This window comes from Symphalangus syndactylus, chromosome 20 (assembly GCF_028878055.3).
Source record: "Symphalangus syndactylus isolate Jambi chromosome 20, NHGRI_mSymSyn1-v2.1_pri, whole genome shotgun sequence".
NCBI classification, from domain to species: Eukaryota; Metazoa; Chordata; class Mammalia; order Primates; family Hylobatidae; genus Symphalangus; species Symphalangus syndactylus.
The window spans coordinates 65,841,734-65,859,555 of NC_072442.2; the positions used below are offsets into that span (position 1 = coordinate 65,841,734).

At 55.9% G+C, this 17,822-nt stretch overlaps 1 protein-coding gene across 1 annotated transcript; it reads left to right on the forward strand.

Annotated features, from left to right (window-relative positions):
• Nucleotides 1–1,533: 1,533 nt before the first annotated feature.
• SERPINF2 (serpin family F member 2) lies at nt 1,534–13,463 on the forward strand. Its single transcript, XM_055258430.2, has 10 exons — nt 1,534–1,918; nt 2,024–2,090; nt 2,189–2,227; nt 2,347–2,409; nt 2,722–2,923; nt 4,052–4,195; nt 4,342–4,545; nt 5,637–5,779; nt 10,781–10,985; nt 12,321–13,463. The coding sequence occupies exons 1-10, from the start codon at nt 1,797–1,799 to the stop codon at nt 12,731–12,733; spliced, it is 1,602 nt and encodes a 533-aa protein (XP_055114405.2). The 5' UTR covers nt 1,534–1,796; the 3' UTR covers nt 12,734–13,463.
• Nucleotides 13,464–17,822: the final 4,359 nt, after the last annotated feature.

The window sequence follows — 17,822 nt, forward strand, 5'->3', positions numbered from 1 at the left end:
CCTCCCTGGCTGAGGGGTCTGGGATTTATTCAGGAGGCCTGTCACTCCCCAGTCTCCTCTGGGACTTGAAAAACTGGAGCCTGTTATTGGCAAGAAGATTCTAATGCCCAGGTCGGAGTTGGGGCCCTGGCCAAGGGCTCTTGTGTGGGATGGGGGTGGGGCCAGAGGTGACTGAAGGATCCTCCAGAAGGGTTGGCCCTGAGATGGGGGTGGGCTGGGGGTAGACTGTGAGACCTGCTCTGACTTATCCTCCTGAGACTGACACCTGCCCTTCCCAGAGCCAGCCTGGGGCAGAGGCCTGTGATTCTCCTAAGTGCAGAGGTGGCTGTGGCCAGAGTCATTCACTGGGCTCTGCTGCTGGGTCAAAAGGCAGCTCTCTGACTGCCTCGCCACCCCTGCTGAGACCTCAGGGCCTCACAGGTATGTCCAGCCTTGTGGGCAAGACCTGACCAGCCTGAGAAAGATGGGCTAGGGCTGGGCGTGGTGGCTCACGCCTGTAATCCCAGCACTTTGGGAGGCCGAGGCGGGCGGATCACCTGAGGTCGGGAGTTCGAGACCAGCCTGACCAACATGGAGAAACCCCATCTCTACTAAAAATACAAAATTAGCCGGGCATGGGGCGCGTGTCTGTAATCCCAGCTACTCGGGAGGCTGAGGCAGGAGAATCGCTTGAACCCGGGAGGTGGAGGTTGCAGTGAGCCGAGATAGTGCCACTACACTCCAGCCTGGGTGACAGAGCGAGACTCGGTCTTAAAAAAAAAAAAAAAAGACGGGCTAAATGGATGCAGCAGCCTGGGCAGGAGCTCTGGGCTGGGAGCACTTCGGTGGAGGCTTCAGGGCAGGCTTCTCAGAAGAGGTGGCCTTGAGCCAAGCTGACCCCAGCCATCAGGGGAGTGCCAAGCATTGTACTCAGGGTTTACAAAGATGGTCTTATTTATTTATTTTTTTGAGACAGAGTCTTGCTCTGTCACCCAGGCTGGAGTGCAGTGGCGTGATCTCGGCTCACTGCAACCTCTGCCTCCCAGGTTCAAGCAGTTCTCTGCCTCAGCCTCCCGAGTAGCTGGGATTACAGGTGTGCACCACCACGCCTGGCTAATTTTTGTATTTTTAGTAGAGATGGGGTTTCACCATGTTGGCCAGGCTGGTCTTGAACTCCCGACCTCAGGTGATCCACCTGCCCCTGGCCTCCAAAAGTGCTGAGATTACAGGCTTGAGCCACCGTGCCTGGCCACAAAGATGGTCTTATGCTGGGCGCAGTGGCTCACGCCTGTAATCCCAGCACTTTGGGAGGCCGAGGCGGGCGGATCACCTGAGGTCGGGAGTTTGAGACCAGCCAGACTAACACGGAGAAACCCCGTTTCTACTAAGAAATACAAAATTAGTCGGGCATGGTGGTGCATGCCTGTAATCCCAGCTATTCGGGAGGCTGAAGCAGGAGAATCACTTGAACCTGGGAGGCAGAGGTTGCGGTGAGCCGAGATTGTGCCACTGCACTCCAGCCTGGGCGACGAGAGCGAAACTCCGTCTCAAAAAACAAACAAACCACCCCAAAAGACGGTCTTATTTTGGTCCTCACCACGCATGTGAGAGGAGTGAGGGACTTGTGCCACCGTTTTACAAGGTAAGGCCAAGCCTGGCGGAGTTACGGGAAGTGCCAAGGTCCTTTGGCAAGGGGCAGCCTGGATTCAGAGGCAGATCTGATTCACAGCGCAAGGCCTTGAAGAATCAGAACATTTTTGTTTTGGTATTTCCCTCCTATTCACCAAAACACCCTCAGTGCATGAAATGCATGAAATATGAAACACCAGAAACTAAAAAGGGGGAAGAAGCCAGGGTGGATGTCCCAGCTGCAAGAGTGGGAGCCGCTGCTCGTGTGTTTGGGATCCGCTCTGATTCTGGAGCCTGCTTCTTCCCCTTGGTAATCATGACCCAGGACTTGGCGGTATCTGTGATCGCATGGGTAGGACTCCCTGGCGGGCGTGGGGACGTGAGATGGGAACAGAGCTTTCTGTCCCTGCCACAGGAACATGGCGCTGCTCTGGGGGCTCCTGGTGCTCAGCTGGTCCTGCCTGCAAGGCCCCTGCTCCGTGGTGAGGCTGGGCTGAAGTCAAGGTGGGGTGGGGTGGAGGGGTAAGAAGAGGGGCGTTGGCGTGGAGGGGCCCTCCTATCCTCATCCCTTTCTCCACAGTTCTCTCCTGTGAGTGCCATGGAGCCCTTGGGCCGGCAGGTACTGGGGAGTGAGGAGCCTGTGACGGGGGGAAGGCCCCGGGGATCTCACCGGTGGCTTGGGCAGGGTAGGGGGCCTGTGGGAAGGGTCGCTCTCCATCTGCTTGCTCCTTTCTGCAGCTAACTAGCGGGCCGACCCAGGAGAAGGTGCCCCCACTTACCCTCCTCAAGTTGGGCAACCAGGTACAACCAGGTGGGGCTGGGGAAGAGTGGGCGGGGCCAGAGGGAGGCGGGCCCATCAGCAGGGGTGGGGGGGCGGGGGCGCATGCTGAGGCTGAGGCTCTGGAGTCCAGAGGCCAGTAGGGAGAGAGGGCGGGGAGGACCGAAGGTGGGCTCCAGGCCGCAGAATGCCAGTGCCCTCCGTCTGACGCTCCCTCTTCCCTGGGGCTGGGACAAGGCCCTGCTGTCCTCAGGCACAGGGGCTGTGACAAGGCCTTCAACACAGAACCTGGAGCTGACCCCTTGACCTCCCTGACCCCTGATCTGTCCCTGCAGGAGCCTGGTGGCCAGACTGCCCTGAAGAGTCCCCCAGGAGTCTGCAGCAGAGACCCCACCCCAGATCAGACCCGCAGGCTGGCCCGCGCCATGATGGCCTTCACTGCCGACCTGTTCTCCCTGGTGGCTCAAACATCCACCTGCCCCAACCTCATCCTGTCACCCCTGAGTGTGGCCCTGGCGCTGTCTCACCTGGCACTAGGTACCCTGGCACCACCTGTCCAGACCAAGAGAGCTGGGAGGTCGGCAGGACTCAGCACTCCAGTGGTTCTGCACGGGCCGCTCCTCCACCAGGGTCACGTGGCTGTTTGGTAAAAATGCAGATTCCTAGGCCGGGCTCAGTGGCTCATGCTTATAATCCCAGCACTTTGGGAGGCTGAGGCGGGTGGATCACAAGGTCAGGAGTTCAAGACCAGCCTGGCCAACATGGTGAAACCCTGTCTCTACTAAAAATACAAAAAAATTAGCCGGGTGTGGTGGTGCTCACCTGTAATCCCAGCTACTCAGAAGGCTGAGGCACAGAAGGCTGAGGCAGAGAACTGTTTGAACCTGGGAGTTGGAGGTTACAGTGAGCCGAGACGGCGCCACTGCACTCCAGCCTCGGCAACAGAGCAAGATTCCGTCTCAAACAACAACAACAAATGCAGATTCCTGGGCCCCCACCATCCATCTGTGTGAATCAGATCTCAGGGACTGGGCCGGGGAATCTGCTTATTTACAAGTCCTCCTGATGATTTTTTTTTTTTTTTTTTTTTGAGACAGAGTCTTGCTCTGTTGCCCAGGCTGGAGTGTAGTGGCATGATCTCAGCTCACTGCAACCTCCGCCTCCCGGGTTCAAGCAATTCTCCTGCCTCAGTCTCCCAAATAGCTGGGATCACAGGCACCAGCCACCATGCCCAGCTAATTTTTGTATTTTTAGTAGAGACGGGGTTTCACCATGTTGGCCAGGATGGTCTTGAACTCTCGACCTAAGGTGATCAACCTGCCCCAGCCTCCCAAAGTGCTGGGATTACAGGCATGAGCCACCGCGGTCCGGCCCCTCCTGGTGATTCTTATGCAAGAGTTTGCTAGCTACATTATTTCCCACTGTGTTGGAGGGTCTCACTCTGTGAAACGGAAGCCCAGAGAGGGAAGGTAACTCGCGTGGGGTGAGGTCACCCAGCGTGTCAGTCACAGGGGTGAGAGTCATGCAGAGCAGATCGGTGGCTGTGGAAGGACGGTGTGTGGTGCCGTGGACGTGCTCGTCACGGGTATCCAGGAGAGACTGGAGTGGGCAGTAGTGGTGAGAAAGGACCTGCAGCTGGGCCTCAGCCTGTGCGATGCCCTCCAGGTGCTCAGAACCACACGCTGCAGAGGCTGCAACAGGTGCTGCATGCAGGCTCAGGGCCCTGCCTCCCCCATCTGCTGAGCCGCCTCTGCCAGAACCTGGGCCCCGGTGCATTCCGACTGGCTGCCAGGATGTACCTGCAGAAAGGTAGGCGCTGATGGCAGCGAGCTCCCTCAGTCCTGCCCTGGGTGGAGGAGGGTGAGAGAGAGGGGCTGGGCCTCTGGTGGCCAGTAGGAGTGTGTCTGGCTGTGGAGCCTCGAGCCCTGGGAACAGCCTGTGTTCCCTCCATGCAGGATTTGTCATCAAAGAAGATTTCCTGGAACAATCCGAACGGCTATTTGGGGCAAAGCCCGTGAGCCTGACGGGAAAGCAGGAAGATGACCTGGCAAACATCAACCAATGGGTGAAGGAGGCCACGGAGGGGAAGATTCAGGAATTCCTCTCTGAGTTGCCGGAAGACACCGTGTTGCTTCTCCTCAACGCCATCCACTTCCAGGGTGCGCTCCTCCTCCTCTCAGATCTCTCACCCTGTAGGCTGAGCTGGGATGTGCAGGCCTTTTTGTTTTTTTGAGACAAGTCTTGCTCTGTCACCCAGGCTGGAGTGCAGTGGCGCGATCTCGGCTCCCTGCAACCTCTGCCTCCTGGGTTGAAGTGATTCTCCTGGCTCGCTCAGCCTCCCGAGTAGCTGGGACTACAGGCATCCGCCACCACGCCCGGCTAATTTTTGTATTTTAGTAGAGCCAGGGGTTCACCATGTTGGCCAGGCTGGCCTTGAACTCCTGACCTCAGGTGATCTGCCCACCTCGGCCTCCCAAAGTGCTGGGATTACAGGCATGAGCCACTGCGCCCGGCCATGCAGTCTTTGTTCTGAGGGTCTCCTTTCTTCCTCAGTCTGGGCCACGAGGCAGGAGGCTGTCTGGGTGTGGTGGGAATGGGTGCCCAGGAGCCACATGAGTTGTTCTAGAGAGAATACCCTGGGAACAAATGGCCTGAAAAGATCCAGGAGGGGCCGGGTGCGGTGGCTCACACCTGTAATCCCAGCACTTTGGGTGGCCAAGGCAGGGAGATCACGAGGTCAGGAGATCGAGACCATTCTGGCTAACACGGTGAAACCCCGTCTCTACTAAAAATACAAAAAAATTAGCCGGCATAGTGGCGGGCGCTTGTAGTCCCAGCTACTCGGGAGGCTGAGGCAGGAGAATGGCGTGAACCTGGGAGGCGGTGGAGCTTGCAGTGAGCGGAGATCGCGCCACTGCACTCCAGCCTGGGCGACAGAGCGAGACTCCGTCTCAAAAAAAAAAAAAAAAAGATCCAGGAGGAGGTTCCTAGGAGAATTGCAGGGGTTGGGGAAAACACGAGCCCAGATTTTAAAAATGCTATGGGAAAGAGACCTTACATCAATTGGATGCCAGCTAGCATTCCCTGGGATCTTGGCCTTCAACGCTCTCTCATCCTTGAATGGATTCTGGGTGGGATGGGCAACTGACTGGGGTTGCAGAGCCCAAGCTGGTCCCTGTTGACGTGACCCCTGCCCTCTGCCCCAAGCTGGTCCCTGTCGACGTGACCCCTGCCCTCTGCTGGGTTTCAGGTTTCTGGAGGAACAAGTTTGACCCAAGCCTCACCCAGAAAGACTCCTTCCACCTGGACGAGCAGTTCACGGTGCCCGTGGAAATGATGCAAGCCCGCATGTACCCGCTGCGCTGGTTCTTGCTGGAGCAGCCTGAGATCCAGGTCACCCTTGCTTGTCCAGCAGGCTGGGCCTGAGGCTGGGAGGTGGGGAAGGGAGGGGCAGGCTGTGGAGCAGGCACAGGGATGGGGGGAGGCTGTCTTGCCTTCCTTGCCGCCATGTCCCCGAGGCAGGCAGCTGCAAAAGGTGCCATGATCCCCTGTCATCCCCGGCGGGAGGACTGAGGCTCCACACTCTTTGAGGTTCAGTAATTCAATGAAAATATATTGGGCATTTGCTGTATTCCAGATACTGTTCTAAGCACTAGGTTTTTGTGGAGCACGAGGGAGGCCAGGTCTCTGCTCTTAGGAGTGAGGACACACAGTGCAGCAGTGAATGGACATCAACACAGGAATTCCAGACGGTGGGAAGTGCTGTGGAGGGAAAGCTGAAAAAGAAGGTGATTTTGGCTGGGTGCGGTGGCTCACGCCTGTAATCCCAGCACTTTGGGAGGCCCAGGCAGGTGGATCATAAGGTCAGGAGTTCGAGACCAGCCTGGCCAAGATGTGAAACCCCGTTTCTACTAAAAATACAAAAATTAGCCAGGCGTGGTGGCAGGTGCCTATAATCCCAGCTACTCCGGAGGCTGAGGCAGGAGAATCACTTGAACCCGGGAGGCAAAGGTTGCAGTGAGCCGTGATTTTGAGGTCAGGAGTTTGAGACCAGCCTGACCAACATAGCAAAGCCCCATCTCTACTGAAAATACAAAAATTAGCCAGCCATGGTGGCGGGCGCCTGTAATCCCAGCTACTCTGGAGGCTGAGGCAGGAGAATCACTTGAACCTGGGAGACAGAGGCTGCAGTGGGCTGAGATCGTACTGCTGCACTCCAGCCTGGGAGACAGATTGAGACTCCGACTCAGAAAAAACAAATGCTGGCCTTGAACTCCTGACCTCAGGTGATCTGCCCACCTCAGCCTCCCTAAGTGCTGGGATTACAGGCATGAGCCACCATGCCTGGCCTTATTTAGGCATTTAAGAGTGGTAAGGGAGAATTCTGTGAGGAGGGGGCATTGAATTGAGACTCAGGTGACCATTGTTGATACGGGTTTTTATTACAAGGGCCCACAGACTTTGGGGCAGCACAGGGACCACCCCACGGCCATGCAGCCACTCAGGGTCTCTGCAGCCCCCAGCCTGGGAGATTCCACGGGGCCCTCACACAGTGCTCCTTAGAAGGGAGGATCTGATTGGATTGGATCTCTCAGTATCCTGTGTGGAACATTCTGATTGGATAAACGTCTTTTTTTTTTTTTTTGAGACGGAGTCTTGCTCTGTCGCCCAGGCTGGAGTGCAGTGGCGCAATCTCAGCTCACTGCAAGCTCCGCCTCCCAGATTCACGTCATTCTCCTGCCTCTGCCTCCCGAGTAGCTGGGACTACAGGCGCCCGCCACCACACCCGGATCATTTTTTGTATTTTTAGTAGAGACGGGGTTTCACCATGTTAGGCAGGATGGTCTCGATCTCCTGACCTTGTGATCCACCCGCCTCGGCCTCCCAAAGTGCTGGGATTACAGGCGTGAGCCACCGCGCCAGGCCCTGGTTTTTTTTTTTTTGAGACAGAGTCTCGCTCTGTCACCCAGGCTGGAGTGCAGTGGCTCGATCTCGGCTCACTGCAGCCTCTGCCTCCTGGGTTCAAGCCACTCTCCTGCCTCAACCTCTCAAGTAGCTGGGAGTACAGGCATGCACCACCACGCCTGGCTAATTTTGTTTGTTTGTTTTTGAGATGGAGTTTCGCTCTGTCTCCCAGACTGGAGTGCAGTGGCGCGATCTTGGTTCACTGCAATCTCCACCTCCCGGGTTCAAGCGATTCTCCTGCCTCAGCCTCCTGAGTAGCTGGGACTACAGGTGCCCGCCACCATGCCCAGCTAATTTTTGTATTTTTAGTAGAGATGGGGTTTCACCATATTGGCCAGGATGGTCTCAATCTCCTGACCTCGTGATCCGCCCACCTCAGCCTCCCAAAGTGCTGGGATTACAGGTGTGAGCCACCTCATCCGGCCAATTATTGTATTTTTTTTTAGTAGAGACAGGTTTCACCATGTTGGCCAGGCTGATCTCAAACTCCTGACCTCAAGTGATCCATCTGCCTTGGCCTCCCAAAGTGCTGGGATTACAGGTGCGAGCCACTGCGTCCAGCTCTGATTGGATAAAATTCTGTGCCAGGCTGTCTCAGGTGTGGCCTCCCTTGCTTCTAGCCTAAATGTGGTCCCCTTGGCCTGGGCATTGATCCCCAGGCCAGACAGCTGTGGCTGAGATGGCTGTTTGGTAGCTTCCTAAGGCAAGTGTGACACAGAGCACAGCCACTTCTGCAGGGAGGAGCCAGAAGCCACTTGGGCAGCCCTCCTGGGAGGGGGCTGTGGGCGAGGCTGGCCCGGGATCACGTCCTGGCTTCCCTGCAGCTCACTCTGACAGGCCAGCCTGATCCGCCTCCCCAGCAGCTCCCCTTTCCTGCTTCCCCTTCCCTCCAGGCTGTATCCTGCGCACTCTTCCTTCATCCTTTGTCTCCTTTCCTTGGGCCCCCTTAGCCTTTCTTGTCCTCAGGCCCTCTGCAGACAGGCCCAAACAGCCAGAACCCAGGGCTTATCCTCCCACGGGCAGGGGTTCTCCACACGGGCACTCTGCCTGGAACCCAAGGAGTCACAGCTGCAGGAGGCCCTTGAGCCCTGTGGTGTCCACACAGCTTTTGCTGCAGAATCCCTCCAAATCAAATCTTAATGGCCGGGCGTGGTGGCTCATGCCTGTAATCCCAGCACTATGGGAGGCCGAGGCAGGTGGATTACCTGAGGTCTGGAGTTTGAGACCAGCCTGGCCAACATGGTGAAACCCTGTCTCTACTAAAAATACAACAGTTGGCCAGGTGAGATGGTGAGCATCTGTAGTCCCAGCTACTTGGGAGGCTGAGGCAGGAGAATCACTTGAACCGGGGAGGCAGAGGTTGCAGTGAGCCATGATCACACCACTGCACTCCAGCCTGGGCAATAAGAGTGAAACTCTGTCTTAAAAAAAAAAAAAAAGCCGGGCGCGGTGGCTCACGCTTGTAATCCCAGCACTTTGGGAGGCCGAGGCGGGCGGATCACGAGGTCAGGAGATCGAGACCACGGTGAAACCCCGTCTCTACTAAAAATACAAAAAATTAGCCGGGCGTGGTGGCGGGCGCCTGTAGTCCCAGCTACTCGGAGAGGCTGAGGCAGGAGAATGGCATGAACCCGGGAGGCGGAGCTTGCAGTGAGCCGAGATTGCGCCACTGCACTCCAGCCTGGGCGACAGAGCGAGACTCCGTCTCAAAAAAAAAAAAAAAAAGAGGCTGGGCGCGGTTTACAGGCTCATGCCTGTAATCCCAGCACTTTGGGAGGTGGAGGCAGGTGGATCATGAGGTCAGGAGATCGAGACCATCCTGGCTAACACGGTGAAACCTCATCTCTTCTAAAAATACAAAAAATTACCTGAGCGCGGTGGCGGGCGCCTGTAGTCCCCGGCTACTCGGGAGGCTGAGGCAGGAGAATGGTATGAACCCAGGAGGCGGAGCTTGCAGTGAGCCGAGATTGCACCACTGTACTACAGCCTGGGTGACAGAGTGAGACTAATCTCAAAAAAAAAAGAGGCCCGGCGCAGTGGCTCACGCTTGTAATCCCAGCACTTTGGGAGGCCGAGGCGGGCGGATCACGAGGTCAGGAGATCGAGACCACGGTGAAACCCCGTCTCTACTAAAAATACAAAAAATTAGCCGGGCGTGGTGGCGGGCACCTGTAGTCCCAGCTACTCGGAGAGTCTGAGGCAGGAGAATGGCGTGAACCTGGGAGGAGGAGCTTGCAGTGAGCTGAGATTGCGCCACTGTACTCCAGCCTGGGCGACAGAGCAAGACTCTGTCTCAAAAAAAAAAAAAACAAAAAAAAACAAATCTTAAGCCAAATCACAATATAGATACACAGCTGGCAAAGTCACAAGAGGGAGGTGAGGGAGGGTGGGGAGGGCAGCACTCGGCAGTGACTCACCCACAGAACCCAGCTGTGGTATGACAGCCAGTGACCCTGTCTATGGTACATCTGGAGAAGCTGAGACAAAGGTGATTCCTTACGCTGGGTCACATGGCCAGCTGGTAGCCGGTGAAGAGAGAGAAAATCAGGTATTAAGCAGTGTCTGTGACAGTGGACGCTGCTAGAACTTTTTTTTTTGTTTTTTTTTTTTTTTGAGGAGTCTCGCTCTGTCGCCCAGGCTGGAGTGCAGTGGCGTGATCTCGGCTCACTGCAGGCTCCGCCCCCCGGGGTTCACGCCATTCTCCTGCCTCAGCCTCCCGCGTAGCTGGGACTACAGGCGCCCGCCACCACGCCCGGCTAATTTTTTTGTATTTTTAGTAGAGACGGGGTTTCACCGTGTTGGCCGGGATGGTCTCTATCTCCTGACCTCGTGATCCGCCCGCCTCGGCCTCCCAGAGTGCTGGGATTACAGGCGTGAGCCACTGCGCCCGGCCTTTTTTTTTTTTTTTTTTTTTTTTGAGACGGATTTTCACTCCTGTCCCCCAGGCTGGAGTGCAGTGGCTTGATCTCAGCTCACTGCAACCTCTGCCACCAGGTTCAAGTGATTCTCCTGCCTCAGCCTCCCTAGTAGCTGCAATTACAGGCGCCCATCACCATGCCCAGCTCATTTTTGTATTTTTAGTAGAGATGAGGTTTCACCATGTTGGTCAGTCTGGTCTTGAACTCCTGACCTCAGATGATCTGCCTGCCTCGGCCTCCCACCATGCTGGGATTACAGGTGTGAGCCCCCGCGCCCAGCCACACTGCTAGAAACTTTAAAAGCATCTCATTCGGTTACGTGTCTGCCTGCAGTGGGACAGGTAGTGTGACTGCACCTCACAGTGAGGAAGTGGAGGAGCAGTGGGGTCAGTCACACGCCTGGCAGGATGGCCAGGAGCCCCGTCGGCTGCCTTAGGAGCACCTGCCCGCCCCGCCCCCACTTAGCTTCGGGGCTTTCTGTCCTCATGCTCTTCCCTTCCCTTTTCTGTAGGTGGCTCATTTCCCCTTTAAGAACAACATGAGCTTTGTGGTCCTTATACCCACCCACTTTGAATGGAACGTGTCCCAGGTACTGGCCAACCTGAGTTGGGACACCCTGCACCCACCTTCGGTGTGGGAGAGGCCCACCAAGGTCCGGCTGCCTAAGCTGTATCTGAAACACCAAATGGACCTGGTGGCCACCCTCAGCCGGCTGGGTAAGGAGGAGGGCGCGGGCCAGCCCCCGAGGTCAGGCCGGGCAGGGTGGGTAAGGAGGAAGCCTCTGGCTGGCAGTGGAGCTGAGTCAGAGCGGCCCTGTGTCTTGCTCTTTTCCAGGGCTTCTGGAGTGGGGAGAGGGTTGGATATGAGCCCCCAGACCCTCTGTCCTAGTGCAAGTTGGGGTGGCCCAGGGAATGGGGATCTGCTTTGCTGCCCATGACCTAGCATTGCAAGGAGAGTCTGGGTAGACAGCCTGGGGTGGCATGTGAGCCTCGCTGGCTCCCCTGGAAGGGGAAGGAGGAGAAGCTGGGGTGTCACACTGTTAAAGAAATGCTGGGTGGAGTGGCTCATGCCTGTAATCCCAGCACGTTGGGAAGCTGAAGTGGGTGGATTGCTTGAGCCCGGGAGTTTGAGACCAGCCTGTGCAACACAGTGAAACCCCTCTCTACGAAAAATACAAAAATTAGCCAGGTGTGGTGCATGCTACTGGGGAGGTTGCGGTGGGAGGAGCTCTTGAACCCAGGTGGCTGAGGCTGCAGTGAGCTGTAATTGTGCCACTGCACTCCAGCCTCAGCAACAGAACTAAGACCTTGTCTCAAAAATGAAAATAAAGGCCGGGCATGGTGGCTCAAGCCTGTAATCCTAGCACTTTGGGAGGCCAAAGAGGGTGGATCACCTGAGGTCAGGAGTTCGAGACCAGCCTGGCCAACATGGCGAAACCCAATCTCCACTAAAAACACAAAAATTAGCTGGGCATGGTGGTGGACGCCTGTAATCCCAGCTACTCGGGAGGCTGAGGCAGGAGAATCGCTTGAACCTGGGAGGAGGAGGTTGCAGTGAGCTGAGATCGTGCCACTGCACTCCAGCCTGGGCGACAGAGCGAGACTCCGTCTCAAAAAAAAAAAAAAAAAAATTACTAAAATAAATAAATAAAGCATCCATCCTTCAGCCATCTGCTAAGCAGCTGCTGTATTCCAGGGACTGTACCAGGCACCGGGAGCCCACCACTTATAAACAGCTGAGTCTAATGGGGTGGGCAGACGAGCAATCACATACTTACTACTGCATAAGCGATAAGACAGAGAGGGCTTCTCTCCAGCTCACCTGGGAGAACACTGAAAATGTACCTTGGCTGAACTTTAGAGCTGGGGATCAGGGAAGGCTTCCTGGAGGAGGTGATGTTTAAGCTGAGACTTGGAAACCAAATAGGAATGAAGCAGGGATCTGTGGGTTCAAGCCGTTCCCTGGCCGGGATCTCAGACACCCTCCCAAGCAGCTCCAGGAGCCTGTGGGGCCAAGGGCAGCTCTGACCCGCCGTCTCTGGCCTTGGGCAGGCCTGCAGGAGTTGTTCCAGGCCCCGGACCTGCGTGGGATCTCCGAGCAGAGCCTGGTGGTGTCTGGCATGCAGCACCAGTCCACGCTGGAGCTCAGCGAGGTCGGCGTGGAGGCGGCGGCGGCCACCAGCATCGCCATGTCCCGCATGTCCCTGTCCTCCTTCAGCGTGAACCGCCCCTTCCTCTTCTTCATCTTCGAGGACACCACAGGCCTTCCCCTCTTCGTGGGCAGCGTGAGGAACCCCAATCCCAGTGCACCGCGGGAGTTCAAGGAACAGCAGGATTCCCCGGGCAACAGGGACTTCCTCCAGAGCCTGAAGGGCTTCCCCCGCGGAGACAAGCTTTTCGGCCCTGACTTGAAACTCGCGCCCCCCTTGGAGGAGGATTACCCCCAGTTTGGCAGCCCCAAGTGAGGGGCCGTGGCTGTGGCATCCAGAGTCCCTGCCTGGACCAGCGTCTCCACTCATGTGACTCTTTCCAATCTGCTTGGTGGCACTGGGGCAGGGGCCGGGGACAGTCTGAGAGAGGCCATTCTTTCCCAACACCTCTTGGGGAGTTTAGGGTGGGGGGTGGCTGGGAGGAGGGCAGGCATCAGGGAGCCGGGAGCCTGACCCTCATCTTTCTTCCAAACGGGCTCGGAGGGTGTCCTGTGCCGGGGCCTGGGCAGGAGGGAGGTGCTTCTAATTCTGCCAGGAGACAGGTTAGCTGCTCCCCACGTCAGCTGGGACACCCCGACTTTTGTTTACCAGAGAAAAAGGGAGGGGGAGAGGGCTGCCTCTGGACTTGTCCCAGGACACCTAGGCTAGGGCGGGGAGAGACGGGCCCTGGTGGTGGCTCGGAGGGCAGAGCGTTGTCCTCAGCCCCACGTGGAACTCGTGTCTGGCACAGCCTGGCCGTGGCCTAACCTGCCGAGAGTCCATCAGCCTCCATCCTACCCCCTGCGCCTTGTCACCCCAGGCTTCCCATGGCTCCTGGAGATCCCAACACTGCCAGCACTTCCCTTCCTTCCTCTCTCCTGTCTCCCTCCTCTGCCCGGGAGCTCAGAAACTGAGGCAGGGAAGGATCCCATGGGCTCCTTAAGGCTGTTTTGTAAGGTTTTTGTAGTGATTTTTATGCCACCTGAATAAAGAATGAATGGGCCTGGCTGGTTTGATGTCACCATTCTGGGCATGGGTGGGGACAAGTGAGGATCGGGGGGAAAGGCAGGGAGGCGGCTGCAGGGTGGACTGTGCTGAGGAACCCTGGGCCCAGCAGGGGCGGCAGCCCGCACAGTGCCACGTTTGGCCTCTGGTCGCTCGCCAGGCATCCTCCTCTGCATGGTCCCCTCTGACCTCGCCAGCCCTCCCCTGGGACACCTCCACGCCAGCCTGCCTCTGCTCCTGGCCTCCTCTTCTCTCTATGCCTCAGGCAGCCGGCAACAAGGGCGGCTCAGAATAGCGCCAGCCTCCTGGTTTGGGAGAAGAACTGGCAATTACGGAGTTTGTGGAGCTTCTAATTACACACCAGCCCCTCTGCCAGGAGCTGGCGCCCGCCGGCCGGGGGCAGGCTGCCGGGAGTACCCGGCTCCAGCTGGAGACAGTCAGTGTCTGAGGATTTGGGGGAAGCAGGTGGGGAAACCTTGGCACAGGGCTGACACCTTCCTCTGTGCCAGAGCCCAGGAGCTGGGGCAGCGTGGGTGTCCATGTGGGTGGGCACGCTTCCCTGCTGGGGGTGCAGGGGGTCCACGTGGCAGCGGCCACCTGGAGCCCTAATGTGCAGTGGTTAAGAGCAAGTCCCTGGAAGTCAGAGAGGCCTGGCATGGAGTCTTTGCTTCTTGCAAACGAGCAGTGTGGAGAGAGAGAGAATCAATCAACAGAGAAATAACACGGTCTGTCCGAGGATGCGCTGCCGGAGGGCAATGATGGTGCAGGTGAAGTGGGGAAGGGGGCGGGGCCGGGAAGAAAAGCCTTGTGAGAAGGTGACAGGGGAGCAGGGCCTCGAAGGGGACGAAGGAGGGCACTGTGGAGGTCCCAGCGAAGCGTGGCCTGGCCGAGGAACGGCATGTGCAGAGGTCCTGCCAGGAGCTCAAGACACACGGGATGTTGAGGCTGGAGTGGAGAGTGAGCAGGAGGAGGAGGAGGAGTCAGGAGCTCAGGACAGATCCTTTAGGCTCTAGGGACACGATAAATAAGCACTGCGGTTTTTGTCTTGTCAAATCTGTCCTTTTTATTTTTTTGAAAGAGTCTCGCTCTGTAGCCCAGGCTGGAGTGCAGCAGTGCGACCTCGGCTCACTGCAACCTCTGCCTCCCGGGTCCAAGCAATTCTCCTGCCTCAGCCTCCCGAGTAGCTGAGATTACAGGCGTCCGCCACCACGCACTGCTAATTTTTGTATTTTAGTAGAGACGGGGTTTTGCCATGTTGGCCAGGCTGGTCTCGAACTCCTGACCTCAGGTGATCCGCCTGCCTCGGCCTCCCACAGTGGTGTGAGCCACTATGCCCTGCAGTACTTGCCCAGTCTTTCTCAGCGTTCCCCTCTTCTCCACTGCAGCTCCCAGTGCCCCGGCCTGGGCCTCGTCTTCACTTCCTGGGATCCCTGACATTGCCCGCTAGGCTCTCCCTGTCTCTGGTCTGGCTGCCTTCACTGTAACCTCCACCCAGCAGGTGCCTCTTCAGCACCTCCCGTGAACCCAGCAGAACACCAAGCCCTGGGGATCAGCAACGAACAGGCAGACGCTGCACTCCAGCCTGGGCAACAGAGCGAGACTCCGCCTGAAGAAAAAAAAGGACCAGGCCGGGCACAATGGCTCATGCCTGTAATCCCAGCACTTTGGGAGGCCGAGGCGGGTGGATCATGAGGTCAGGAGCTCAAGACCAGCCTGGCCAACATGGTGAAACCCCGTCTCTACTGAAAAATACAAAAATTAGCTGGGTGTGGTGGTGGGCGCCCGTAGTCCCAGCTACTCGGGAGGCTGAGGCAGGAGAATGGCGTGAACCCAGGAGGCAGAGTTTGCAGTGAATCGAGATCGCGCCACTGCACTCCAGCCTGGGCGACAGAGCAAGACCCTGCCTCAAAAAAAAAAAAAAAAAAAAAAAAGGGACCAGATACAGAAAACAGAAGGAGACATACTATGAAGGAAATTGGAGAGCTTTTGGGATACTGAGTAACTCAGGGGAGGCCTTTCCCAGGGGACATTTAGCTGAGAGATAGAGAGTATGAAGACCTCACCATTCAGAAACACGGGAAGAGGCAGCAGCCCGGGCAAAGGCCTTTGGGGCAGGAAAGGGCTTGGATCACTGGGGAAGCAGAAAGATGGCCAGTGTGACCAGAGTGTGACAAAGTCAGAGAAAACTGGGAAGATGGAGCTGGAGACACAGGCGGGGCCAGATCATGAGGGTCCTCGCAGACCAGAGCAAGCGTTTGGATTTTATTCCAAGTATGAAGGGAAGCTGCTGCAGGGTGTTTTCCTTTACAATTTTTCGTTGAAATATAATATGCAAAGTACACAAGTCTTAACTATATGTGAGCTTAATGAATGTTTCCATGAACCAAATACCGCTGTGCAACCATCACCAGCTCAAGACACGAACCCCTCTCCCTCCTCCTGACTGCCAGTAACAGTGGTTCAGCTCAAGAAACAGAACTCTTCTGACTTCCCGTAACATAGCGGGTTTTTTGTTTTTTGTTTTTTTTTTTAAGAGACAAGGTCTTGCTCTGTCGCCCAGGCTGGATGGGGTGCAGTGGTGCGATCACAGCTCATGGCAGCCTCGACATCCTGGGCTCAAGCAACCATCCTGCCTTGGCCTCCCAAATGTTGGGATTATAGGCATGAGCCACTGTGCCTGGGATCTATTCATCTTTAATGTCAAGCAGGCAATTGAATATTTGATCAGGGATAGAATTGTCTATTTGGGGGTACGCAGATGCGCTTCATGTCATGGAACTGGGCCGGGCGTGGTGGCTTACGCCTATAATCCCAGCACTTTGGGAGGCCGAGGCAGGCAGATCACTTGAGGTCAGGAGTTCGAGACCAGCCTGGCTAACACAATGAAACCCCCTCTCTACTAAAAATACAAAAAATTAGCCGGGCACGGTGGCTCATGCCTGTAATCCCAGCCAGTCAGGAGGCTGAGGCAGGAGAATCACTTGAATCCGGGAGGTGGAGGTTGCAGTGAGCCAAGATGGTGCTTCTGCACTCCAGCCTGGGGGACAGAGTGAGACTCCATCTCAAAAAAAAAGAAGAAGGCGGGGAAGGATCCTTGAGGGCCGGACACACTGACCCTGCAGGAGACGACACATGCTTCTCACAGGGGTTGGACAAAAGAGAACTCTTCTGTATAATTTATGATTTTAAGATTTTTATTTATTACTATTTTTCATAGAGGCAAGCATTTTTCACCATGTGGCCCAGGCCGGTCTCCAACTCCTGGGCTCAAGTGTGCTGGGATTATAGGCATGAGTCACCACACCTGGCCCAGAAACTTTACTAAGGACTTATTTCAATGATTTGCTTATTTGTGAATAGGTATTTTGTTCACATGGTTCACAACTCAAAAGCAACAAAAAGCACCCAGTGAAAAGCCTTCCTTCATTCTGATTTCCAGTCACTGGATTCTACTCTTGGGATGCAGTGTTTTTAATCTCTTTTTTTGTATCCTTTTGGAAATAGTATTCTGCTTTAAAAAGCAAATACAGGCCGGGTATGGTGGCTCACCCCTGTAATCCTGGCACTTTGGGAGGCCGAGGCAGGTGGTCACCTAAGGTCAGGAGTTCAAGACCAGCCTGGCCAATATGGTGAAACCCTGTCTGTACCAAAAAAAAAAAAAAATTAGCTGGGCGTGGTGGAGTGCTCCTGTAATCCCAGCTACTCAGGAGGCTGAGGCAGGAGAATCACTCGAACCTGGGAGGCAGAGGTTGCAGTGAGCTGAGATTGTGCCACTGCACTGCAGCCTGGGCCACAGAGCAAGGCTCCATCTCAAAAAAACAAAACAAAACAAAACAAAAGCTAATACAAACACACATATACAACAGGCAAAACTACAAACATTTTATTTTATTATTATTATTTTTTTAGTAGAGACAAGCTTTCACCACGTTGGCCAGGCTGGTCTCAAACTCCTGACCTCAGGTGATCTGCCCGCCTTGGTCTCCCAATTGTGAGGATTACAGGCATGAGCCACCACACCCGGCCTAAAATTGTAAACAGTTTAGAAGAAAGTATAGATGAATCCCTTTGTGATCTCGGGGAAGAAGAGATTTTTTTTTTTTTTTTTTTTTTTTTTTTTTTTTTTGAGACGGAGTCTCACTCTATCGCCCAGGCTAGAGTGCAGTGGCGCGATCTCGGCTCACTGCAAGCTCCGCCTCCCGGGTTCACGCCATTCTCCTGCCTCAGCCTCTCCGAGTAGCTGGGACTACAGGCGCCCGCCACCGCGCCCGGCTAATTTTTTGTATTTTTAGTAGAGACGGGGTTTCACCGTGGTCTCGATCTCCTGACCTCGTGATCCGCCCGCCTCGGCCTCCCAAAG